This window comes from Myotis yumanensis, unplaced genomic scaffold, assembly GCF_028538775.1.
Source record: "Myotis yumanensis isolate MYYU_CA2020_CCGP unplaced genomic scaffold, mMyoYum1.0.hap1 SCAF_1, whole genome shotgun sequence".
NCBI classification, from domain to species: Eukaryota; Metazoa; Chordata; class Mammalia; order Chiroptera; family Vespertilionidae; genus Myotis; species Myotis yumanensis.
The window spans coordinates 193299776-193326684 of NW_027223752.1; the positions used below are offsets into that span (position 1 = coordinate 193299776).

General features: G+C 41.6%; 1 protein-coding gene across 4 annotated transcripts in view; it reads right to left on the minus strand.

Annotated features, from left to right (window-relative positions):
• Positions 1 to 26909, minus strand: part of MTHFD2L (methylenetetrahydrofolate dehydrogenase (NADP+ dependent) 2 like) — a 102311-nt gene that overhangs the window by 10827 nt on the left and 64575 nt on the right. For 3 of the 4 annotated variants that reach the window (XM_070395057.1, XM_070395049.1, XM_070395077.1), the window contains one exon: positions 13758 to 13883. The exons of the other annotated variant lie outside the window; for it this stretch is intronic. In XM_070395057.1, coding sequence (XP_070251158.1) covers positions 13758 to 13883 — 126 coding nt within the window. The remainder of the gene's footprint in view (positions 1 to 13757; positions 13884 to 26909) is intronic. 4 annotated transcript variants of the gene reach the window in all.

The window sequence follows — 26909 nt, forward strand, 5'->3', positions numbered from 1 at the left end:
GGGGTCCCCCAGCCCGGCCTGTGCCCTCTCACAGTCTGGGACCCCTCGGGAGATAACGACCTGCTAGCTTAGGCTTGCTCCCGGGTGGCAGAGGGCAGGCCCAATCTCTAAGTGCAGCCTCTGGTCAGGCTCAGAGCAGGGCCGATTGGGGAGTTGGGGCGCTGCCCCGTAATTCAGAGAGCAGGGCAGATCGGGAGGTTGTGATGCCACCCTCAGTCACGCTCAGGGTAGGGCCGATTGGGGGGTTGGGGCACCGCCCCCTGTCACACTCAAGGCAGGGTCGATGGGGAGGTTGCGGCGCCACCCCCTGTCACACACAGAGCAGGGTTGATCAGGGGGTTGGGGAGCTCCCCCCTGTCACGCACAAAGCAGGGCCGATCAGGGGGTTGAGGAGCTCCCCCTGTCACTCACAGAGTAGGGCCGATAGAGGAGTTGGGGCACCGCCCCCTGTCACACACAGAGCAGAGCGGATCAGGGGGTTGGGGCGCTGCACCCTGTCACACTCAGGGAAGGGCCAATGGGGAGGTTATGGCTCTACCCTGTCACACACAGAGCAAGGCCCGTGGAGGGGGGTTGGGGCGCCATCCTCTATCACCCACAGAGCAGGGCCCATCAGGGGGATGGGGTGCCACCACTGTCACACTCGGGGCAGGGCCGATGGAGAGGTTATGGCTCTGCCCTGTCACACACAGAGCAGGGCCCGTGAGGGCGGGGGAGGGGGGAGGGTTGTGGCGCCGCACCCTGTCACACACAGAGCAGGGCCCATCAGGGGGTTGGTGTGCTGCACCCTGTCAAACACAGAGCCGCAGGGCAATCAGGGGATTGGGGAGCTCCCCCCTATCAGGCATAGAGCAGGGCCCGTGGGGGGGGGGTGGTTGGGGCGCCGCACCCTGTCACACACAGAGCAGGGCCGATCAGGGGGTTGGGGAGCTCCCCCCTGTCAAACACAGAGCTGCAGGGCAATCAGGGGATTGGGGAGCTCCCCCCTATCAGGCACAGAGCAGGGCTGATCAGGGGGTGGAGGTGCCTTCCCCTGTCATGAACAGAGCAGGGCAGATAGGGAGGTTGTGGCCCCGCCCTCTGTCACACACAGAGCCGCAGGGCGATCAGGGGGTTTGGGCGCTGCCCCCTGTAATTCTGATCCTGATGCCGGGAGCCTCGCTGCTCCGCTGAACCCGGTGCTGGGAGGCATATTACCCTTTTACTGTATAGGATAGAGGCCTGGTGCATGTGTGGGGCTGGCTGGTTTGCCCTGCAGGGTGTCCTGGATCAGGGTGGGGGTCCCCACTGGGGTGCCTGGCCAGTCTGGGTGAGGGGCTGAGGGCTGTTTTCCGGGTGGCAAGTGACTGAAGCTCCCAACTGATCCTTGTTTTCTTCTTTTTTTTTTTTTTTTTTATTCTGGGCCAGCTTTAGCTCTGAGGCCTCGCTGCTGAAAACATTGATACAATGTTTCAGTCCGGCTGGATTTCAGTCCGGCTGGTTTCTGGGGTTTTGTTTACCTTCTTATTTGCAACATAGTACATAGTTGCTTAGACTTGCAGCTGAGAGGCCGGCAAGTGAGGCGGGGAACGTTGGAGTCTGCAGCAAGCAAGCCTCATGCTCGCTTCAGTGCCTGGCTGCTGGCCGCCATCTTGGCTGACAGTTAATTTGCATATACTCACTGATTAGCCAATGAAAAGGGTAGCGGTCGTATGCTAATTACCATGTTTCTCTTTTATTAGTGTAGATTGTTTTGGCCTCATTAGGCTGGTGATCTGTACTTACAAATAGTTCCTTCCCCTAGTTCCCATGCTATCTGTGTGTGTAGGGTGGCTAAGCATTTTTTTTTTTTTGCTTTAATTACTTTTCTCTTTATAGTAAATCAAATAGATATATATCTAGTTACCTGCTTCACAGATGTGAATACATACAAATACTGCTCACACCACATAGAAGGCTTTCAGTGGAGCCAAATAACAAATCAGTAATGCCATGGAAGTTCGAAATTTCTTTTCATGAACTCTATGATCCACTAGTGGAACCTCCTCTCTGACCATGGATGCTGTTGGCTATCATTGCCAGTTTCTATTTTGCAAATCAGGAGTAGTGATCATTGCTATGATATTTCTAGTACTCTATCAAAATGACTGAAAATATCTTTCTTTCATTACTTTCTTAAAAAAACAAAATCATCATTTACTCCTATCATCCTCTCCAATCCATTTCCTTCAAGCCCATGAATATTCCTATTCTATGGTAGAAAATCTGTAAGCTACATAGTCTGTTTGGAATATCCTCAAAATCCCCTGGCAGAGCCTTGATCTAATAGTTATCATAACCCAAGATACTACAACATAAAATTTCCCTCTCATAGATCTTTGTATTTTAATATGAGGCCCTGAGAAACAACTGCAAAAAAAATCTCATCATAAAGTGTAAGAATAAAAGGACTTGCAGGGAAATCAGGCACTTCTCTTGTTCTTGTGGATGCCCTTTTTGTGCTTCAATTTTAACTCTTCACTGTAAGAGTATGTCAATCAATGTTAAATATATTATACTGCTCTGGAAGGTGAAGCTCGGCTGATTGGGTGTTGTCCCATGCACCAAAAGATTGCTGGTTTGATTCCAGCTCAAGGTACATACCCAGCTTGCAGGCTCAATCCCCAGTAGGGGGCATGCAAGAGGCAGCCGGATGATGTTACACTCTCACATTGATGTTTCTCTCTCTTCCTCTCCCTCTCTTTCTAAAAATCAGTAAACTATTCTTAAAAAAAAAAAAAAAGACCTAGACTTCATAATGAGTATCTTGTCCATAATGAACAACAATGGAGATAGTTTGCTCACTGATGACAGGGATCTTGTAGTGACTATCAGTGGCTCTACCTGTTTTGTGAAATGACCTGTATGGGTACTATGACCACAGTGTTAGTAACAGCGTCTTTAACAGAGGCATTTGCAAATTTCCATCAACTTTTTCAAAATGATTGGACAAGATCACTTCTGGGTTTAAGTGTTAGGTCTCCCCTTATACCAAAGCTGGACTTTTGGGCTACCTTGTAATCATCTACCATAAATAGTTGATATTTTGAGTCAAACTGATCAACTGTATTATTATGAACTGAATGTTTGTGTCCCTCCAAAATTCATATGTTGCAATCCTAATCTCCAATGTTATGGTATTAGGAGGTGGGGCCTTGGGTGGTGATTAGGCCATGAGGGTGGAGCCCTCATGAAAGGGATTAATGCTTTTTTTTTAAAGACCCTAGGGAGCTCTCTCACTCTTTGTGCCATGTGGGGATAGAATGAGAAGTTAGCTGTCTGTAACCCAGATGTGGATCCTCACCACCATCTGACTATGGTAGCACCCCGATCTTGGACTTCCAACATCCCCAACTATAAGAAATAAAAACTTGTTGTTTATGCTGCTCAGGCTATGGTAATTTACTATATCAGGCCAAACTGACTAAGACATATATCTATATATAAAAGCCTAAGCAACCGGCCGACCAGCTGACCAGCTATCCAGCCAGTATTTATGATGCACAATGACCACAAGAGGGCAGATGCTCAATGCACAGGCATGAAAACATGGAACAGACTGGTGAATCTCAGAGGGAAGGGGGGAGGGTGGGAAGAGATTAACCAAAAATCTTATATGCACACTACAGGCATGGTGCATGGATTCGTGCACCGGTGGGGTCCCTCAGCCTGGCCTGCGGGGATTGGGCTGAAACTGTCTCTCTGACATCCTCTGAGAGGTCCCAGATTGCGAGAGGGCGCAGGCCAGGCCGAGAAACCCCACCAGTGCACGAATCTGCACCGGGCCTCTAGTCATCAAATAAAATGATTAACACTGAAAACTGAGTTGGTAGGGAGTAAGTTTAATTTGTGGGTTGTTTTTTTGTTTTGTTTGTTGTTGTTGTTGTTTTTGTTTTTTTGTGTGTGTTTTTTTTTACAATATCACAGATTAATAGTTCTGTAAAAGTGATATAGTTAAAAAATAGTCCTATGTCCTTAGATTTTGGTAATAGGCTCTTAGTTTTCCATCTTGTACAACACACACTTGGGAGTAAATAGTGCTGAAAATACTTCAAAATAAGCTTGTTTTAACATGTATTCTAGAGAATATAAGTTCTGTGAGGCAGGGACTCTGCCTGGTACCTTGAAGGTGTGTTGGGTGAGAAATATGTGTTGAGTCAATCAACAATGACTCAATGTATGTATCATTATTAGATCTGCGTTGCTATAGATTAATACTTTGTTTGATGTTACCTTGAGTAGGAGTTTTGTTGCCATTAAGGCAACTTTAAAGAATTATCTCTGTAAGAGTAATACTTAACATTTATAAGTGCAGAGGATGGTCATACAAATGACCAATGATCTGACTAAGATGACTGAGAGCTGATGTGGGATGGAGATACAAAAGAAATGCAGGGCAAGAAGTTTGCCTTACAGAGGCATAACGTATAGTAGGGAAGAACTAAGTAAAAGTTCAAGGTAGTAAAGGGTTAAGAGCAAAATGAGTAAGTTAGATGAGATCTGCTTAGGAGTTAGGAGAAGATGGGGATAAGTATGAGTCTCTTAAGTTGATTCATATGACTTTTGGGTAAAGAACAGGCTTGATGTAATTACACAGAAGAGAGCTGAGGCCAGAAAAGTAAAGAGCAGGGTGGTAACTGAAATGTGAAGTTATATATTTCTAGATTAGTACTATAGTGGGGATGGAGAGAAAAGGTGAGTAGTGTGTACATACATAAACACACAAAAACTATATTCTGCCAGACATATGCTTAGCAAGTCGCATACATCAGCTCATGTGAGGTGATTATTTCATTTAATCTTCACAACAACTTTTTAAGATAGGTATTATTACCTCAGTTTTCAGATGATAAAATCAAGTCTCAGAGAGGTGAAGTGATTTGCCTAATTGTTTTAAGCAACAGAGCTAAGCTTGAAACCTCAGTCAGCCTGACTCCATAATCTTTTATGAAAGGTTGGACATAAAATAAAAAAAGCATGGAGTGAAAGGTAGCGCTTAGGCTTCAAATGTGGAGCACTATGCATATACAAGACATCTAGAAGCAACTGTAATAAGAGAAAATATAGATGAAAACTGCTTTAAGAGCACTCCAGGTGTTTTAGTTCCATTTCTAGTACTTTCTCAGAAACATAGTACTAGGCTTCCACATAGGTTTAGATCCTCTTCTGTCCTCATGTTTCTACTATTGGGTTTCAAATATGAGGAATAAATCTGACCAAATGGAGTCCTAAATTATAGGGTCCCTTTTGCTGTAGGAGAGGTTTCCTGTCCAGTGGAGATCCTTTGGAAGGATGCAAGGTAAGGCTTCAGCTATTCTGGCCACAATTGTTACAATATCATACTTTACTCATTTAACATGCAATGCTGGGCCTACTATTGAGTATGAAAGACTTTTTGTAATTTTTTCTTCCTTGCCTTTGATCTGCTGTTCCCTCTACCTGAAAAGAGTCCCTTTTCCCTCTGCCAACTCTTTATGTAATTACACATACTTAGGTGAAATTCATTGATCCTTTCAGACTCATCTCAAAAGGATTCTAGAATTGCCACCTTCTCTCTTGTGTATTTGAAAATTCTTAAGAGTCATACTTGATTCTTTTATATTCTCTTTCTTTTATATCTAGTCATTTACCCAATCATTCTAACTCTCCTTTTAAATTATAATACCATCTAACCACGTCTTAACACAGTCATCCATTACCAAGTTCAATTTGGATAATTTCTTTTTTTAAAAAAATATATTTTATTGATTTTTTACAGAGAGGAAGGGAGAGAGATAGAGAGCTAGAAACATCGATGAGAGAGAAACATCGATCAGCTGCCTCCTGCACACCCCCCACTGGGGATGTGCCCGCAACCCAGGTACATGCCCTTGACCGGAATCAAACCCGGGACCCTTCAGTCCGCAGGCCGACGCTCTATCCACTGAGCCAAACCGGTTTCGGCAGGATAATTTCTTATTTGGATAATTACAATAGCCTCCTAATAGGTACCCTATCTATACCCTTACTTCTCTACCATCTATTTTCTATTCAGAAGCCAGTGATTCTGCTAAAACACAAGTCCACTGTTATTTTTTCCCAAAAAAATCCTCTAGTGGCTTTCCATTGCACTTAGAAAATCCAAATTCTTTCCATGGTCCACAGGCCCCACATGATATGGCACCCCTGCTGCTATCTCTTGAGCTCCACCAGGCATGCTGCTTCTCAAGGTCTTCACACTTGTTATTCTAGATGCCTGGCATGTTCCTCTCCCACATATCCACACGTCTCTCTCCCTCATTTTGTTCAGGTCAGAGGTGAGCCTTCCCTGATTACCCTTTCTAAACAACCTCACTCCACAATTTTCTAACCTCCTCATTTTGTTTACTTTTTGTAACACTAAACATTGCCTAAGATATTATATTAATATGTATGTATTTATTTATTATTTGTCTCCTCCAATTAGAAGGTAAGCTACCCGAGGGTAAGGATTTGCCTATTTAGGTCACTATTGTGTCCCAAGTGACTATAACAATGTCTGACACATAGCATCTTCCCACCCCTGCCAGTATCCCAATCACAAGCCCTGCTCTGGCCTCTAGGGATTCCTGAGAGGGCCATGGGTAACGCCTCCTCTTCCCACTGTCTTCCTCAACTCTATTTGCAAAAGAGTGTTGTGAGAGGTCAGAGAAGCCCCTGGGCCTCTACTGGGCTGGGAATTATGGTTCAGGAAGAATTTGCTAATAGGAGTGGGCTCAGCTATGTGTCCCCTCCAAGGCTTGGGGTGTCTCATTTCTGGTACAGTTTCAGAAAAGAGCGAGTTGTAGGACGGAGAGTAGACAGACAGACCAGCTCAGGGTCTGTGCCTTCTCTTTTCCCCTCATTTTCCAGGGAAGCAGGGCTAAGGACCCTCTTTTCCTCCCTCTCTAGGACCACCCCTTTGTATCTACACATCCCTCTCCAAGTTCAAGCAGACTCCATCATGAAAACTGATCTTCCCAGTTGTTCAGTTGAGCTAGTCCTGGTCCTGCATCCTTCTATCCCCTGAGGCCTAAAGGTGAGGTGAGCCAGCTCCAGGAGGGCACTGTCCATGAAAGGGTGCCCTGCAGTAGTGGCACACAGAGCCTCACAGGAGGACCCAAAGGGCACATAGGGCATTAAAAAGCAGAGAACCAAGAGAGACAGACTCTGTCCCTATCCCTGCCCCCACTTTCCCAGCATGAAACTAAAATCCTGTGCAGTGTGGGTTTTTAAAATTAAGATAGAACATTGTGTAAGTTTAAGGTGTATAACCCATTGATTTGATACATTTACATATTGCAATTATATCATGGCACATAATTATCATTTCTTTTTTGTGATGAGAACAATTGAGATCTAGTTTTTCAGCAAATTTGAAGTTTATAATATAGTATTGTTGTCTACAATCATTATGCTGTGTTTTATATCTCCAAAACTCATCTTCTAGTTGCAGGTTCATACCATTTAACATCTCCCAAATCCACCTACCGCCAGGCCCTAGTAACCACCACTCTATTCTGTTTCTATGATTTCAGCTTTTTTAGATTTCACATATAAGTAAGACCATGCAGTATTAATCTTTCTCTGGAGTCTCTCACTAAGCATAATGCCCTCAGGGTCCATCCATGTTGTCACAAATGGCAGGATTTCCTTCTTTCTCATTGCTGAATAATATTCCACTTTATCTATCTCTATCTCCCTATCTATCTATTATCTATCTTATATCTTCTTTATTTCATTCATCCATCAAAGGACACTTAGAGTGTTTCCATATCTTGGCTATTGTGAACAAGGCTGCAATAAACATGGTAGTGCAGATATTTTTCCTATATCCTATTTTCATTTCCTTTGGATATAGGATATACAACTACCATTTAATCAAGAAATAGGAAAGCTGGATCATAAACTCCACATATAGAAATATGTTGTGTTTCTGTACAATAACAATGAAATATATGAAAATGAAGTAAAGAAAACTATCCCATTTACAATGGTATAAAATGCAATAAAATACTTAGAAATAAATTTAACCAAGAAAATGAAAGATCTACAAAGTGAAAACTACATGACTTTAATGAAAGAAATCGAAGACACAAATAATGGAAAGATAGCTCATGCTCATGGATTGGTAGAAGTGGTACTGTTAAAATGTCCATACTGCCCAAAGCCATCTATAGATTTAATGCAATCCCTATAAAAAATTCCAATGGCATTTTCCACAGAAATTGAAAAAAACAATCCTAAAGTTTGAATGGAACCATAAAAGACCCAAAGTAGCCAAAGCAATCCTGAAGACAAAGGACAACGCTGGATACATCACACTTCCTGATTTCAAACTACAAAGCTACAGGAATTAAAACAGTATAGTACTGGCATAAAAATAGACACATGGACCAATGGAGCAGAATAGAAAGCCCAGAAATAAACCCCTACATAAAGGGTCAATTAATATTTGACAAGAGAGCCAAGAATATGCAATAGGAAAAGGACAGCCGCTTCAATAAATGGTGCTGGGAAAAGTGGATAACCCCATGGAGAAAAATGAAACTGGACTCTATCTCACACCACTCACAAAAATTAACTCAAAATAGATTAAATATTTAAACATAAGATACCATAAAACTCCTAGAAGAAAACATAGGAAAAAAGCTCATTGACATTGGTCTTGGCAATGATTTCTTGAATATGTCACCAAAAGCATAAGTAACAAAAGCAAAAAACAACAAGTGGGATTACATTAAACTAAAGAGTTCCTGCATAACAAAAATAAACAACAAAATTAAAAGGCAACTGATAGAATAGGAGAATATGGTTTGTAAACCATATATGGATAAGGGGTTAATATCCAAAATATATAAAGATCTCACACAAGTCAATAACAAAATACCAAACAATCCAATTAAAAAATGGGCCAAGCAGCCAAATAGAATTTTCCAAAGAAGGCATCCAAATGGCCAACAGGAACATAAAAAGATGCTCAACATCATCAATCATCAGGAAAATGCAAATCAAAACCACAATGTGATATTACCTCACACCTGTTAGAATGCCCACTATCAAAAAGACAAAGGATAAATGTTGGCCAGGATGTAAAGAAAAGGGATCTCTCTCTCTCTCTCCATATATATTGATTTCAGAGAGGAAGGGAGAGGGAGAGAGAGCTAGAAACATCAATGATGAGAGGGAATCATTGATCGGCTGCCTCCCGCACGCCCTCCACTGGTGATCGAGCCCACAACCCGGGCATGTGCCCCTGACCAGAATCGAACCCAGGACCCTTCAGACTGCAGGCCAATGCTCTATACACTGAGCAAAACCAGCTAGGGCAAGAAAAGGGAACTCTTGTGCACTGTCTGAGGTATTGCAAATTGGTATAGCCACTATGAAAAACAGTATGGAGGTCCCACAAAAAATTAAAAATACAACTACCATTTAATCCAGCAATCCCACTCTGGGTATAACCATGGGCTGTATTCTAACAGCAGGTAACTTGCCCCACCCAGGGAAGCATACACACAAGAACCTTAGTATTGAATCAGGAGATATGCAAAGTCTTGGGAGCCCTGTGCAACCCTGGGCTCTGGAATGGAAACCAAGGCTTTTTTTGTAGATTTGTCTCTGGTTCCTGAAAATATGACTCAGGCCTCCTTGCCTTGGGCTGCCTTAGTGTACCGCTGCCCCAACTACTGGGGACTTTGTGGACTATGGCAGTGGCAATAGCCCAATCTCCCAAGGCCAGGGGTCCTGGATTCAAAGCAGACTCCCACTCTGTGGCCCACCTATCAACTAGTATGGCCCAATTCAGCTGTGGTTGGCCTGCCCTCTGTTGCTACCCCATCTGTCTGGCATCCCAGCCTCACCCCTAACCTGTCCTGGGACATTCTATACATGTCCATAAGTTTGCCTTCAGTAAATCCCTCTAGCTGTATATTTAGAGTCTTTCAAATGGCAAATGCAGACATTGTCAATATCTCCTGATCAGCTATTCCAAATTTCCCCTTCAGTATCATCATTGTTCATTTATTTCCTGGTAATTCCCTCTTTCCATGATCTATGTTTGTAAAATGTCATGAGGTCTATCACTGGGGGACAAGGAGTCAACCGAACTGTGCACTTTATTATATGAACTGAATGTGCCAGAGCCAATCACCAACACACTTAGAAACTTGTGACATGATTGGTCACAACCCACATTTGATATTTACATAATACTTTTTGGACTGAGGACCTAGCAGTGAAGTTTGCACTTTATACAATTATAGTTAGCACTAGAGGCCCGGTGCATGAAATTTTTGCACTTGGGGGGGTGTCCCTCAGCCCAGCCTGCACCCTCTCCAATCTGGGACCCCTCGGGGGATGTCCGGTTGCCAGTTAGGCCTAAACTGTCGGTTGGACATCCCTCTAACAATCCAGGACTGCTGGCTCCCAACCGCTCGCCTGCCTGTCTGCCTGATTGCCCCTAACTGCTTCTGCCTGCCAGCCTGATCACCCCCTAACCACTCCCCTGCCAGCCTGATTGACACCTAACTGCTCCCCTGATGGCTTGATTGCCCCCAACTGGCCTCCCCTGATGGCCCGGTCTCCTCCAACTGCCCTCCCCTGCAGGCCTGGTCCCCCCAACTGCCCTCCCCTGCAGGCCTGGTTGCCCCTAACTGCCCTCTCCTGTTGGCCTGATCGCCTACAACTGCCCTCTACTGCCGGCCATCTTGTGGCTGTGGGCACCGCCATCTTTGAGGGAAGGGCAGTCAATTAGCATATTCCCTCATTATTGGCTGTGGGCGCCACCATCTTTGTGATGGTGTGAGGGTCAATTAGCATATTTCCTCTTTACTAGATAGGATACCACTAAAATTCAAACTTCTTTGTTGGGAGACTAGTGTTATGTAGCTAAATCATGGTAACTGAAATCTCTGCACACCAGAACCAAGCAAAGTGAGGATTGCTATACACCAAAGCACTGTCCAAGCACATTTGAAACTTGATATATACATAACCTGGGGATTAAATTAAAAAGTGACTTTATGCATTAACCATGTAAAGTACAAAATAGTGGAGATGTAGCAGGGGTGGGGAATGTCTGGCCCGTGGGCCATATAAGGCCCATGAAATCATTTGGCCTGGCCCTGCCAAGGCATTAGGGGTGAGTTAATTTAATGTTTGACCAAATACCAGTATAGCAGGCTAATTTTTAAGTTGATAATTTTGTATGGCCCTCGAATGATGTTATAAATATCCCAATGGTCCTTGACAGAAAGAAGTTTCCCCTTCTCTTGCAATAGAAGGTAGAAATTGCAAGAGTCTGGCTGTGAACAAATGGTGCTACATGACTATGTCATCTCAGGCAAGATGCTCAGGGTCTGTGTGCCTCTATAAACTAGGGATAGTGATAACACCTACCTTAAGGGGTTTATAAAAAATTAATAATTAATGTAAGAGGATGAGAACAGTACCTAGCACATTGAAAGAATCTCAAACACTAGCTACTGTTATTACTAAATGAAGAACAATACAAATGCCCCCATCTTCTCAGGTCATTTGTAGAAAAGCCTCTCATATTTTCTTTTCCCTCAATATAATTTTCTTCTAGATTTTCCTGTCACCTCTTCAAGAATATTGGCAAATCTGTGACTGAGGTGGTAGGGAGTTGTTGGAGCAGTAGTGGAGAGATGGAAAATTGTTTCTCTCAATGTCACCTTTAGTCCTGAACACTATACAATGCCATTACCCTAAAAAGGGTTATTCTATTCTATTCTGGGCTCAGAAGGAGGAGAAAAATAAAAAAAGGAAGAAGAGAATGAAGCAGAGGAAAATTGAGAACAGGAAACCTACGTAGATGAAGAAAGATGTGCTCTAGAGAAAATAATACCTACACCAAAACACAAACCTGACATTACAGTAAAAAGGAAAAAAGGGTATTTTTATGTTTCCTTTTGTCAAGAACTATAGTTAATAAAAGCTTTATAAAATATCACTCTTTTGAGAGAGTGATTCAAACTGAGGCCAATACATCTAATAATGAAGATTACAAATAGGCATCTGAATTTTCTTAGAAATAAAATAGATAAAATGATTCCTGGTTTTATAAATTATTAAATTTGCAATTATTTACATACTTTTAATATTCCTCTAATAGGTCATTGATGAAATTATTCTTTAAAAAATTATTCCCATCAAAGTAATCTACTTGACGTCAGTTGTCCTGTTTCCTTTATTAGTAAGCCAAAGATTTCAGCAAGGACAATTTCCTTCAGCACTTGATTTTATCTACATCCGTTTTGTTGATCTTGGCTATAGTTCTAGTGAAACTTTCACCAATACTCACAAGGCAGCCACACTTTCCCTGTGGCAATTAGCAGCCAAATGCTACCTTATAAGTTTTGTGTCACAACCCAAGTTAAAAGTTCCTCCTTCTCAGCCAAGGGATCAGCCCTCACCTCAGGTTAAGTCCTGAAGAACAACATGAAGAACGACATGTCAAAACCTACCACTTGCCTGCTCCTCTGGGTGGCTGAGTCATGGCCTTCATGGCAAGGTCTTCTTTACTAAGTACAGGTCTTCCTTAGGCCTCTAGCTCCATGAACCAGCAATGTAGCAAGAGTGAGATTTTTAGGATCAGAAAAATCTGACCTTACAAACGTTTATGGGGTTTTACACAATCATTTGGTAGCACTCAGTTGAATGTACAATATATACCAAGCATTAGGACTAGAAGGAGCCATTTTATCATTTAACTGATAATAACAACGATGCCCAGAGAGGTTGCAAAGTTAGTGGGTTAGAATACCAGGTCTAAAAGCACCTCTTCAGAGTCCCAGACAAATGCTCTTTCCGGTCCATTTCATGGCTTGTTTCTCATTGTGATTTCTTTTTTTTTTATTTCGTTATATACTTTGATACACAACCGCAATTGAATTTAATAGATTCTATCAAGTGAAGTAGTTTGCCAGCTGGAGTGCATTAAGCATATGCACTCACCCCCAAATGCTCATTTTAAAATATTTTCAGAATATCCTCATGAGCAAAACAATATTCTTAGCTAATCATAAGAATGCATGGAAATGATGTGAGACCAACACATTATCATATAAGAGAAGGGTCTTATAAGTTATGGTGAACTGCTGGGTAAGTTTATCCCACAAGCACAGTCAAGGTTATGAACTGAAAACATCCCAGCTTTTCTTAAGCTGGTTATCATGTGCTGTCTATGCCATCTGGTGCATCATAAGTGTGTGGTGATTTTTACAATCAACACAGGGTAACTGTAATGTTATCAAGAAGCAGAATGACAGTGCAAGAAAAATAGGAAATAGGGTCAAGACTTGAAATATATTCTCATTCTTTCAAGTTGAGACATTCAAATAAATTATTGCTATCTGACATTAGTGACTGAGCATGAAAAGTGAAATAAAGAAATGAGGTCATTTCCTAAAGAGATCAACAGGTACACATAACACACACATACACAGACAGACACGCATGTTCCCTTGGAGAGCCAGCTTACTGGACTGGGAGCTCCATCCATGCAGGGAGCCTATGACAGCCTAGGAGGGCAACAGTGTGCGGTTTGATAAGCTCCAACTGCACTTCGCTCTTATTCACCATGCTGCCCTCAGAGGAAAGAGTCACACTGATTAATAATATTGCCGCCATCAAATAGAAACTTTCTCTTTCTACTATCAAAACATGAAGAATACAATCTTTCTTTACCTTTACTTATCAAGAATGATTTAATTTATTACCTTCAAAGTCCACATCTCCAACTAATTTTATCTTTTCTGTTACTGGGTCGTGGACATAGTTGATACCCACATCAATTACAGCAGCACCTTCTTTAATCATATCAGATGTGATCAACTTTGGAATACCTAGAAGCAAAACAGAGTTATAAAACACTCTAGAAAAGTCTTAAAATTGGTGATGAGTATAAAAAAGGTTTACACATCTAATATTTTTGTTGTCATGGCTTTAAAAAATACACAAAAACTGTTTCTAAAACAACAACAACAAAAACTGTTCCTAACTATATTGATCATTTCTGATTAAACAGAAAAAATGTGGGCTTCTGTGGATAACACCCTGCCAGGGTTTACCCTTTCACCTTTAAGAGTGCCTACCAGACTTCTCCAAATGGGTACCTGTTTGAGCAGCATTCTTTAGTATTTTGTGTACTATAAATGGCATGGGGAGAATATGAAGATGAATGAGGCTCCTTCTGAGGTTTAATGGAGTGAAAACAACTTGGAAATTGGAGGTAGACAAAGGGAAGAAAGGGAGGGAGGGATGAAAAGTATAAAAAATAATGATGATAATAATTCATATTCTTCAAGGTTATGGTAAACTGTAAAGTGCCATAAACATACTCCAAATGTGAAATGCCATCTTGGGCTTTCTTTTTATTTGTTCTTGGTTTCCCTGATTAATTACAGAGTATATGTCTCCATTCCAGTTTGAAAGATAGTTTTACAGAGATCTTATGTCACCATCTATTTTCTGTATTTTCACATTTTATCTCAAGTACTATACCAGCAAATGGCTAATGTTCTAGTTTTGGTTAGTAATCAACAAACCATTTCCAAACTTAGTGTCTTAAAACAGCAATTTATTATGTTTCATGGTTCTGGGGGTTGTCTGAGCTCAGCTGCATGGATCTTCCTGGGGGTCTTTCATATAATTGGAGTCATAGTGGCTGAGGCTGGGGTCACCTGGAGATGTGACTGGCCCATTTCCAAAAAGGCTCATTCACATGTCTGCATTGATGCTCACAGTTGGCTGAGCTCAGCTGGGGCTGTCAGCTGGGGCCTACAGGTATGAATACTCCAGGTGGCTTAGGCTTCTCACAGCCTGGCAGGTAGCTTCCTGGAATGAGTTTTCCAAGAATCAGGAATTAGAAGCTGCCAGTCACTTAAGGCTGAAACCTGGAAACTGGCACAGTGTCACTTCTGCTATATTCTACCCTACAGAATCCAATTACATGTAAGAGGAGGGGTAGAGTCTCCACTTCTCAGTGGGAGAATCAGAGAATTTGTGGCCAACTTTACCACAATGCCTCTGGTAGACATTGTGTCTGGTAGGTGATTTACTCACCTTCACATTCTACATCCTTTGCAGGAAAAGAGTTACCTGTTGTGTTTTCAGAGGCTTTATTCTAGCATCTGAATGTATTCATTTAAGTATTCCAGATGGCTTAAATGTAACCTCATGACATACGATTTTCAGCGTTAGTAAGAATTTAAAGGCTATAAAGAAATAATCAGTGTTAAAATAGATATAGTTATCTCATAGGTCCCTCAGTCACATAATGATATAACCAATGAAGCATCAATGGAGATATTTTCCTCCTGCTTTCCCATTCTGTCCCACAGACCTCTTCCTTTTTATTGGTTCTAGAATAGTAATTTAATAGTGCTCCAAGATAATAATAAAGTCCTGTTTCTTTTTGGCATTCAATAGAAAAAGAAAACATGCATTCATGTGACTGCAGGAAATATTTTTAAGATGAAAATGTTGATGAAATACTTATTAAAATCTAACTACTATGCTTTTGAAATACTTATTAAAACCTGCTACTATGCTTTTGAAATACTTATTAAATTCTAGCTACTTTACTCTCCTTTCCAATTATAACTGTTCATAACAATTTTCAGAAAATATCAGATTGGCAATGGACGAATGCACAATTTTCAAAGTAGAGGGAAATGTGAGCTTTATTTTAATTCCCAGGAAAATTACAAAATACAAAAATATTAAATGTATGTTTATTTTTTTCTGATATGATGTTATGTATATTTATTGTAGAAAATCTGGAAAATATCTAAAAATGCTAAGCTAAAAATAAAAATCAATATAATCTTGCCATTCAAAGATAATAAGTATATTTTTATTGCATTTCTTTCTATGATTTCAAAATATTTCTATATTGGGTATAAAATATGATGTCTGTAATTTTGTTTATATTATGCTTCACTATGTACCTTAACACTTTGTCATTAAAATTAAATTGTGAGCATTTTCCCATTTCATCAATTATTTAAAATTTAAAAACCACATGGAATAACTTATAATGTGGATTACCATATTAAATTATTCAGCCCTGCATTTGTTCTAGTATTTTGTTGTTATAAATAATGCAGTGATGATCATTCCTGTGTTCAGGAAACTACAGATGATTTCTTAATTGAAGCGTCAAATTTGAACCCTTATTAACAGCATGGAAAAACATGGATTGGTTGAAAACTCTTATTGGTACAGTTATAGCTGTTTAAGTAACATATTCTAAACTATTGATCAATGCATCTGTAAGGTCCATTAAGTATTCCATGGAAAATATTTGTCAGTGACATTTTCAAATTCTTTATAAAGAACTTTGAAGAACACATTGGCATGGTGATAGTTATTTTCTCCTTGTCCACCTCCAGGTCCATTTTCTACCCTTCTCTGATCTACTCTATGCAGAGCTGAGGCTGATCCCTACAGAGGTCTTGTGTGCTTCCTACCACTCTTGGGACCCTGTCACTGCCATGAGAACAGGCTCCAGCTGGTCTCCTGGAGGATACAAATCCTGTGGAGGAGAGCCGAGTTGCCTCAGCAGAGACCGTCCTAGACCAGTCAGCTTCCAGCCAATGCTTGAGAGCCCAGTCAAGATCAGAGGAACAAGCCAAAGTCACCACAACTGACCTGCTGAACCAGAGACTCATGAGAATTTCCTTTTAAATGTTATTGTTTAAAGTGACTGAGTTGATCGGTTTTTTGTTGTTGTTGTTTTGTTTTACAGGACAATAACTGCATACCCTACAGTCAAAAAATACAAAATTGGATAGAATAATTTGTAGGTAGCCACTTTGAAATAATCCTATCTAATAAAAGACAAAAAGGGTAATTGACCATACCTTTGCTACGCTTCCCATTGGCTAATCAGGGTGATATGCAAATTAACTGCCAACCAAGATGGCGGCCAGCAGCCACGCAGCTGAAGCCAGCAGGAGGCTTGCTTGCTCCAGTGATGGAGGAAGCCAAGGTTCCCTGCCTGCCGCGACCCAGCTCTGAGCTCCGAAAGCAACAGCTCCGAAGGTAACAAAGTTTCAATTATAGAAGCTAAACAAACCCCAGATACCTGCTTTCAGCAGGCTGTGTCCTCAGAGCTGGAGCGAGCAGGACAGCAACCAAGTTTCAATTATAGAAGGTAAATAAATCCCAGAAAAAAAAAAAAGAAAAAAAGGAGAGGCTGGGAGCTTCAGTCGCCGGCCAGCCTGAAAACAGCCATCATCCCCTCATCCAGGCTGGCCAGGCACCCCAGTGGGGACCCCCACCCTGAAGGGGGTGTGACCAGCCACAAACAGCCATCAGCCCCTCACCCAGGCTGGCCAGGCATCCAAGTGGGACCCCCACCCTGATCCGGGACACCATTCAGGGCAAACCAGCCGGCCCTCACCCGTGCACCAGGCCTCTATCCTATATGGTAAAAGGGTAATATGCAAACTGACCCTCACAGCAGAAAGACTGAGAATGACTGGTCACTATGACACACATTGACCACCAGGGGGCAGACGCTCAATGCAGGAGCTGCCCTCTGGTGGTCAGTGTGCTCCCACATGGGAGAGCTCTGCTCAGCCACAAGCCAGGCTGACAGCTGCCAGTACAGCGGTGGTGGTGGGAGCCTCTCCTGCCTCCTCAGCAGTGCTAAGGATGTCTGATTGCAGCTTAGGTCTGCTCCCCGCTGGCAAGTGGACATCCCCCGAGGGTTGCCTGGTTGCCAGAGGGATGTCTGATTGCCAGCTTAGGCCCAATCCCCCAGGGAGCAGGCCTAAGCCAGCAGGTGGTCATCCCCTGAGGGGTCCCAGGCTGTGAGAGGGCACAGGCTGGGCTGAGGGACCCCCCCCTACCGAGTGCACAAATTTTTGTGCACCGGGCCTCTAGTGAACTATAAGTAGCATGAATTTGAAAATAAATAAATATATGATCCTGAGGTGTTGTACTTGATTAAAACTCATTAAAAACTATTAGGCTATGATGCTAAGACAAATAGTGTCCAGATACAAGGAAGTAATGTTTTCCATTATATTTTTAGCAGACTCTCTCTCTGGAAGCATTGGCTGTAATCTAGAGAAGAATAATTAGAAAGGATCTAGAACAGCCGTGGGCAAATGAAATGAATAAAACTAAAAGAAAAAAAGACTGTACCCTTTTATGTAATGATGTTTACTTTGAATTTATATTAGTTCACACAAACACTCCATCCATGCTTTTGTTCTGGCCCTCCGGTCCAGTTTAAGAACCCATTGTGGCCCTTGAGTCAAAAAGTTTGCCCACCCCTGATCTAGAACTTACGTTATAAGAACAAATGCTGTCAAATTAGTTAGCTCAACTGTTTATCTGCAATAATATAAAAAAGCTTGTGCCACAATGTAAAGCAACTATATCATTAACCACACTATTTAGCACTATTTAATTCAGCTAGCTTTATTTTTCCATAGCAAGACTTTTTCAATGAAGGCAAGAGGATATTGATTTATATTCTGGTACAGCTCCCTGAGGACCTATAACATATAGTTCTCAAAGGGTGAGAAATAATCATGGGCCAGTCCTAGTCCACACATTGACTACCTCTGAAATAGAGGAACGGTTCAATAAACTCAGGCTGACTATCTCAGGAAAAAAATACAACCAAGTTCAAAACTCAATAATTGTGGCAGTGTCTTCAATATGTTAAACTGAACAGAAAATATATTTATTCCGTATGTTTTCAGAGGGAAGAATAAAGAAAGGAGGGAACAAAGGAAGGTAATAGATTTTAGATTAACAAAGAGATCAGCATGTCTTAAGAATAATAAAATATGCTACAAAGAGAAACTTTATATTGTGTTTATCCTTCATTACAAATATTTACAATAGGGTAAAAATGGGATAGAATTGGGAAGGTAAGGGATTCCTTCCAACTCTATGATTTAAACATTCTCTTTTGTCTAGTCATACTGGAAAAAAAAAATTTCTTCTCACAATTAATTCATTTCTGAATGCTTGTAGACTTCTGACCAAGTAAAAGGTAAGAAAAGAAAGATATTAAAAATTCACTTAATGATTGAAATGATGAAAGACATAAAAATCTCTAGTTTTATGTTAAATATTCTAAGTCATCCACTTACATTATTGTCTTGTAGAAGCAAATGATTGATGTAGTTGTTCCCAAAGTATATAAGTGCAATATATTTAAATCCTTATCACTTGATAATAGTGAAAGGGCATTAAAAGCTATTTAAATGTTTGGTAAAGAAAAGACACACATATCATTAGGATGTGGAGTCAGATTTTTCTTTCTTTTTATAAAGTTGAAAATTATTTCAAGAGAATATTTCCTATGAGCTTTATGCTTTTTTATGTATGATAATTCCATTGAAGCCTCTCCTTAATTCTTATATAATTTGAAGGCTCAAGTATTATATGTGAGAACCGAAACCATCCACACCCATTAGCTTACTGTGTACATTAACATGACTTTACTATTCCACTGTCTTCACCAACATGACTTTATTACTAGTACTCCAGGAAACTCACTCAGAAGATAAAAGTTGCAAGTAATTTTATATCAGGAACTTAGAGAAAAATTCATTTTAATTAACATCAAACTGTCTGACTTTTCAATAGATAGCATCAAATGACTATTCTCCAAGATTGTTAGAAAACCTTGCTTCAAAACCCTCTCCTTGTTTTGTCTACCAATCCTAAACTTTTACAGTATATTATGATCCTTACCCAATCTTAATCAAGCCTCTGCATTAAAAGATTTGCCTTAATGCAAACTTCAACATTTCCTAAATATCCCAACTTTGCTTCTATAACCTAAGATGCTACTAAAGCAATCTGGAACCCTGAAGATAAAAATATATCCCTGATTTGTGGACTTTGATGATTTGTTTGGTAGAAATGTTCCTATATTGGCTAACTTCAAGTTACCAAGGTGACATCACCGAACAGGGAATTGGAAAGAAATGCTCAGGATCCAGCTTCTCAGCTGATCGGAGCTAGCTCAGCACACCACAGCTCCTAAGGTGCTCCCTCATACTTCAGTAACCATAAACTCAGATCTGTCTTATCAATGGACTGTATGGGTGGTATTTGGGAAGAGCCAGCATTCAACAATATTGGGGATCCACAAAGATCTAATTAAGAACTTCTCTTGTCCATGATCCAAGACCTCAACTTGGAAACCATGGATGCCCTCTGTGGCCCCTTGACCCTCTTGCTGGGTCAGGGAGCTGTTGGTCTCTCTGATTGGGAAGATGAGTCTTGCATTGAATCTGAACTGACCTATTTTCATTACAGCTCCCCAAATGCTGAATTTATTTTGTCTCTCTGAATAAGAAGTCCCTTTTAGGAATCCTCTAATTACACAGTGAAAAAATGTTTATCCTTGGTAGAGATGGGTTTTATTACTTACAACACAATGTGGTTTTGTCGCTCTAATTTTTTATACCATATCTATAAGGGACATTTTCACAGGAAGGGGATGGAGGTAAACTGAATGAATCTACTTTTCAAAATGACCCCAAGGACCAAAGAATTCAGTGTCTTTTGAACTTTGGAAAATCCTATAGAAAAATTTTGCCTCAGGTCCCTTAGCAAGATTTTATGAGAACTTTCTTCAGTCTTGTCTTGCTTTTATTTTCTGTGAAATATCTCCAGTCCTTTCTATCTGCTGGGAACTGCAAATCTGTAGAGTCGGTTGGCAGCTGGAGATGGGCTAGAAATTAGGTGGTTGTGTGTGTGTATGAGGGAGGGGGGGCGGGGGAGGGCTGAGGCACAAGGAACACAAGCAGCACTTTTAATTGACCAGTCCTAGACTCTCCCTACCTCAGTCTAAACTTAAGACTGTGCCCCTCTGAGGTAGATTACTGCTTCTTACATGTATTTTTAGACCATATCCCAAATTCTTATACTTACCTTCTAAATGGCATCATTTTACCAAGGATAATTTAGAACTATGGTAGCCATTCTGATGAACTTTTGATGTACACAAAAAAGAAACATGCAAATTGACTGTACCTCCACTATGCTCACAAGCCACGCCCACCAGCCAATCAGGGGCGAGTATGCAAATAAACCCAACCAAGATGCTGGCAGCCATGGAGCTGGAGTGAATAGGAGGCTTGGGTTGCCCCCAGCGATGGAGGAAGCCAAGCTTCCCACCTACCCTGGCGGGACCGAGGCTCCCCTCAAGGCTACAAAGTTTCAATTATAGAAGTATCAATTATAGAAGATAAATAAATCCCAGATACCTGCTTCCAGCCGCTCTGACCTCCACTCAAGGAGGGTCTGGGAGTCTGGGTTGCCCGGGGGCTGTGGCCAGCCTGCAAACAGCCATCAGTCCCTCACCCAGGCTGGCCAAGCACCCCAGTGTGAAACCCCTCCTGAAAGGAGTGTGGCCAGCCTGAAAACAGCCCTCAGCCCCTCACCAAGGCTGGCCACACCATCATAGGGTGAGGGTCCCTGCTGGGGGGCTTGGCCAGCCTGCAAACAGCCATCAGCCCCTAACCCAGGCTTGCCAGGCTCCCCAGTGAGGACCCCCATCCTGAAGGGGGTGTGGCTAGCTTGAAAACAGCCCTCAGCCCCTCACTCAGGCTGGTCATGCCCCCCCAGTGGGGACCCTTACCCCATGGGGGCGTGGCTGGCCTGCTAACCACCACAGGCCCCTCGCCCAGGCCACCCCATGCCCCAAGGGAACCCCCACCCTGATCCAGGACACCCTTCAGGTCAAACCAGCTGGCCCCCACCCGTGCACCAGGCCTCTATCTATACTAATAAAAGGGTAATATGCTAATTAGACTGGGAGACCTTCCAGACGTTCTTCTGGACAAAGCCATGGTGGCAGGGCCAAGGTAGAGGCGGTTAGAGGCCAAGAGGGGAGGGCCGTAGAGGCCAAGTTGTGGGTGACCAGGTTGGTGGGGGGCGGGGCTGTTGGGGGTAAACAGACCAACAGGGGGGCCAGTTGGGGGCAAGCAGGCCAGCAGGCGGAGTGGTTAGGGGCAATCAGGCAGGCAGGCAGGCAGGTGAGCAGTTAGGAGCCAGTAGTCCCAGATTGCAAGAGGGTTGTCCGACTGCTGGTTTAGGCCCAATCCCTGTAAACCGGCAGTAGGACATCCTTTGAGGAGTCCCAGATTGGAGAGGGTGCAGACTGGGCTGAGGAACACCCCCCTCCCCCATGCACGAATTTCGTGCACCAGGCCACTAGTAAAGGAATAAAATTTTAAACATTCAATGGTCTGCATTATTAAATGATTTTGAGGGCATATCCAAAGGTATTCAGATTCCAAAATTATTCCTTTAAAAGATGTCTTGGCCAAGGCAAGAGAGAGAGAGAGAGAGAGAGAGAGAGAGAGAGAGAGAGAAACTAAAAATGTTCTCTCATCTAGCTCCTTTCAAATCTCAGCACAAATCTAATAGTCTTTATCTTATTATTCCTCTTCCCCCCCAGCTATGTTTCTCCATTTCTTTCTGACTCGTTCCTTTTCCCAGCCGGCAGGCCCAAAACCTCCAAGCACAATTACCTCAGAAAGTTAAATTCCCCCTGGAGTAGAGAAAACCTCTTAGGTTTTAAGATTTAGTCTTTGTTCTAAGCCAAAAGCCACATTGAATATTTTGCAAAGGTTAGAAAAATAAATTTTGCAGAGGAATTAGGGATATCCGGTAATATATAAAATTTAGTTGTTACACACTTATAATATCAACATTAAAAAATTCTAGCTTATAAATATAATTATACACTAAAGTCCAACATAAGTTTATGGAATTATGGTGTTTTTTTCTTCAAGACAATCCATTTATGATTTTATTTCTGGCAGTAGAAAAAGCCCATTTTGAATGCATATTTTCAAAAATAACTATTTTAGGGTAAACTATTCTTAACAGGAAATTTAATAAAATAGATTTCTGATTCAGTTAAGATTTATCTGCTGTGGGTGAAAATTACTTTGGTTGATAAGTAGCCTAACCAATAGATGATCTACACAGAATTACACTTTTCAAAAGTTATGACTTTTTTGTTAAGTGATTGCAAATCTGTTATTTTATAATTCCTATATGAGAAATAAGAAATTAATCACCAGTGCTATCTTAGCAAAATAAACTAAATAAATATAATGTTTTAAAAAAACAATACCAATACCTAAAGTACACACCAAACATGATTCTACACCCTAAGACCTAAATTTAATGATATAAAGGTACAACCATTCCCCCTTGAGTAAGTGTCAGGCTATATCTTTATTTTTACCATTTAGAACCCAATATTCATATGCCTATTTGACAATGTCTGAATTAAGTTCACATGAATTACAAAAACATTAATCCTTTCCCAATGAATCCTCCTATCATAGTCATCTTAAAGTCTTTATGAAATAGCCCAGTCAAGGCATCCTGATAAAAGGAAGTTCCATATTTACACATAAATTTAATTAGTATAGTTCAAAGAGCTATGGAAACATTATCTAATTAAACTTCACAACAATTCAGTGAAGCAAGAGAAGGTCGACCCATTATCCTCATTCATAAGAGAGAGATTTTGAGGTGCTGAGAGGCTAAGTGATTTCTTAGTTTCACAATGATGAGTCAGAGGTGAGACTGGGAACAAAACCAGAACTCTTGTTTGGATGTAAAAGTAACACCATGAAAATGCTTATTCAGGTGGCTGGCTCCTTCAGCTGGAAGCTGTCCGACTACATAAATTACAAGAGTAATTGCAATGGAATTTGTATTAATGCATACATTTCTTTCTAGATTAGAAGTTTTTTTCTTCAGCATTATTGCTCTGGAAGCAGTTAGATAACAGCTATATGCAACCTAGCTAAATATAACCTACAGTAGTAGTAAGTTTCTTCCCCCAAGGGTCTTCCTGCTATTTCTAAACATCTTCTGGAAGTGCTTATAAACCAGTGAGTGAGTGGCAATGACCACAGGGCATATCCCCTTGTCTCTCTTTCCCTGGCTTCTCATTCCCATCTGATACCTGTTTGGTTTATGAAGTTTCTCATGAGAATAATATCCACACCAAGGACAATCTCTGGATGCTTCCAAAGCTTCTAATCCATCAGGTGCCAGAATAGTACTAGGTTCCTTTGTTCTCAGAAAGTTATGAGATCACTCTTGAATATTTCCATCAGCTTCTACCTGGAACCTTTTCTCTGTAAAGTCCAGTGGACATGTGAGGGCAAGATGTGTGCTGCTTTTTCCTTCCTCCCATCAGCTAAACCTTGCTCCCTTCAAATGGACAATGGTGCATTTGAGGCATGGGTGGAGGTCGGGCGCCTGTGGAGGCAATAGGCAAGAATCTATATTACCAACCACCATGATATACTGTATATAGAGTATAAAACTCAAATGGAATTTATATGGTTATAATAATCTGGCTATTTAACAGGAAAGGTGTAAAGGGAAGACTAGATAATATAAGAATGCCATTTATACAGCTTTGCCAAGAAGTTGCAATTAACATTCTCCCCTCATATTGTTGGGGAAGGGATTGGACAATAGACACATGCCCAGTAAAGTCTGGGTGATGTGGGAAGGTGCTTTTTGGTCAGTCACACCTGGGAGCAAGTCAGTGGCCAGAACAGGCATGGCCACTACAACGGCATGAAACTGGAATATTTAAACTCCTGGACAAAGGAATGCTCTTGACTTTTAGATCTTGCCCCTCTAGTTGTCTTGGGATTCCTGTTGTTGCAGGGGGAACACTCTCCAGCATTTGTCCATGTGACCCATGGCCATGTAGACTCCATACAATAAACTGATGGAATTTAATTAGTCTGATGCTGAATTGGACCCGGCTGCAACATGGAATGGAGACTCTGGACATTGGCCCTGCTTCTGGTTTTGCTGGTTTTTAAGACTGGACTAAGGAACATGAAATCTTGGACCCCAGGAATGTAACTCCATGCAAATAAAGTATTTTACTATATCTTATTTTCCTGTGGGGACCTCTGAAAATGCATATTTCAGTGGTGCCCCAAGAATTCGACTCCGACGAATGACGGGTAAATTTGGCCCACTCATTTCTCTGGTAACAATAGTATTTAAAGTGATGGCTTTGGCCATTTTAAGGAGTTACACAGTTTTCCTGGTTCTGTCCCATGTACACAGGATGTTACATGTTATTAAATTTTTGTTTTTCTTCTGTTTATGTCTTATGTCACTTTGCTTATCAGACCAGTCAAAGAACCTAGATGGGAAGAAGGAAATGATTTTCCCATCCATAGAGACTGAAGAGAGAGGAAAATAGGGAATATATGAAATGAAGTCATTTTAACTAACCTGTTAAAATTATTAACATTATGAAGATTGGGGCATGAGGAAAGACTTCATTCTCCTTCTAACTATCCTGGGAACTTAAGCTTTTTTGAACTTTCCACATCCTGTATAAATGCCTAGATACACATCTGGACTTCCATTTAACCCTCTAATTACCCACTGACAAACTCCTGTATCCAGGCCACCTGATTAGCCTCTGAAGGACTCACATATACATCTACCTGACATCCATTAGCCAGACTGCGTGACACCTGCTGATATCCTTAGACCAATCCTAGGGGTAAGAATACTGAAGGATTGCAGGTTTGATTCCTGGTCAAGGGCAGGTATTTGGGTTGCAGGTTCATCCCTGGACCCGGTGGAGGCACATATGGGAGGCAACCAATCAGTGTGTCGCTCTCATATCTCTGTTTCTCTCTCTCTCCCTCTCTGCTCTCCTTCTTTCCTCCCTTCCACTCTCTCTAAAAATCAATGGAAAAATATCCTTGGGTGAGGATTAACAACAACAACAAAACATAGTCTATTGCCCAGCCAGCTCAGTGGTTGAGCCTTGACCTATGAACCAAGAGATCACAGTTCAATTCCCAGTCAGGACACATGCCCAGGTTGTAGGCTCAATCCAAAATGGGGGGTGTGCAGGTGGCAGCCGATCAATGATTCTCTCTCATCATTGATGTTTCTATCTCCCTCTCCCTTCCTCTCTGAAATCAATAAAGCTATATATTTTTTAAAAACATAGTGTACTTTTTAAAATCCATGGTCAAACAAGAAAACCAGACAATTATACTACACTATGGCATTGCGATATAGAAATGTACAGTATGTAGAGGAAGATGAGTTAGGGAGGGGATGCTAACTTAGCCTGTGGCAGAGAGGTCTTGTTTTCCAAAGGACTGTGTTGATTCTGAGAGATGTCTTGAAAAGTAGATGAAAAAGGTCAGAAAGACTGTTCTAAACAGAGAAACCAGAGTATATAAACAACATCAAGAACAAAAATAGAAACTTCCAATGAACTTTGTAGGTTTAAGGAAACCGAAAGGAATTTGAGATGGTTAGAGTCTAGGATGCATGCCTAGGGCAGTGGCTGGAGACAAAGCTGGAGTCTCAGTTCCCACTACGCACTTCAGAGAAAGGCTGATTCACTTTCAATGGATCATATTCTAGTTCATGTGTATCCTGAATTTACTAAAGACATAGTTTCTCCGTTGAAAATGTTGGAAATAGCTAGTTTTACATTGCATTAAGTTATTGAAAACACCACGGCTGGGTGTATCCAGAATGAGCTGGAGGAATGGGCATCACAGAAGTCGCCATGGGGAGGGCTGAGGAGCCTCCACGGGACATCTCACCACGGTCTGCACAGGGGAACTTTGAATACTTTCAGTGATCAGGCTGCATCCCAAATCAACTAAATCAGAATTTCTCTGTGTGGGACTCACGCATCAGCATTTTTAAAGTTCCTCAATTAATTGAAATGTGTGACCAAGGTTGAAAGAGGGGACCAGGTTTATGTGATGGACTGATGGCAGCATCATATTTATTGATATGGGAGAGGTGAGTCTAGGTAGATCTCAGTATTCATAGCTCAGATCGGG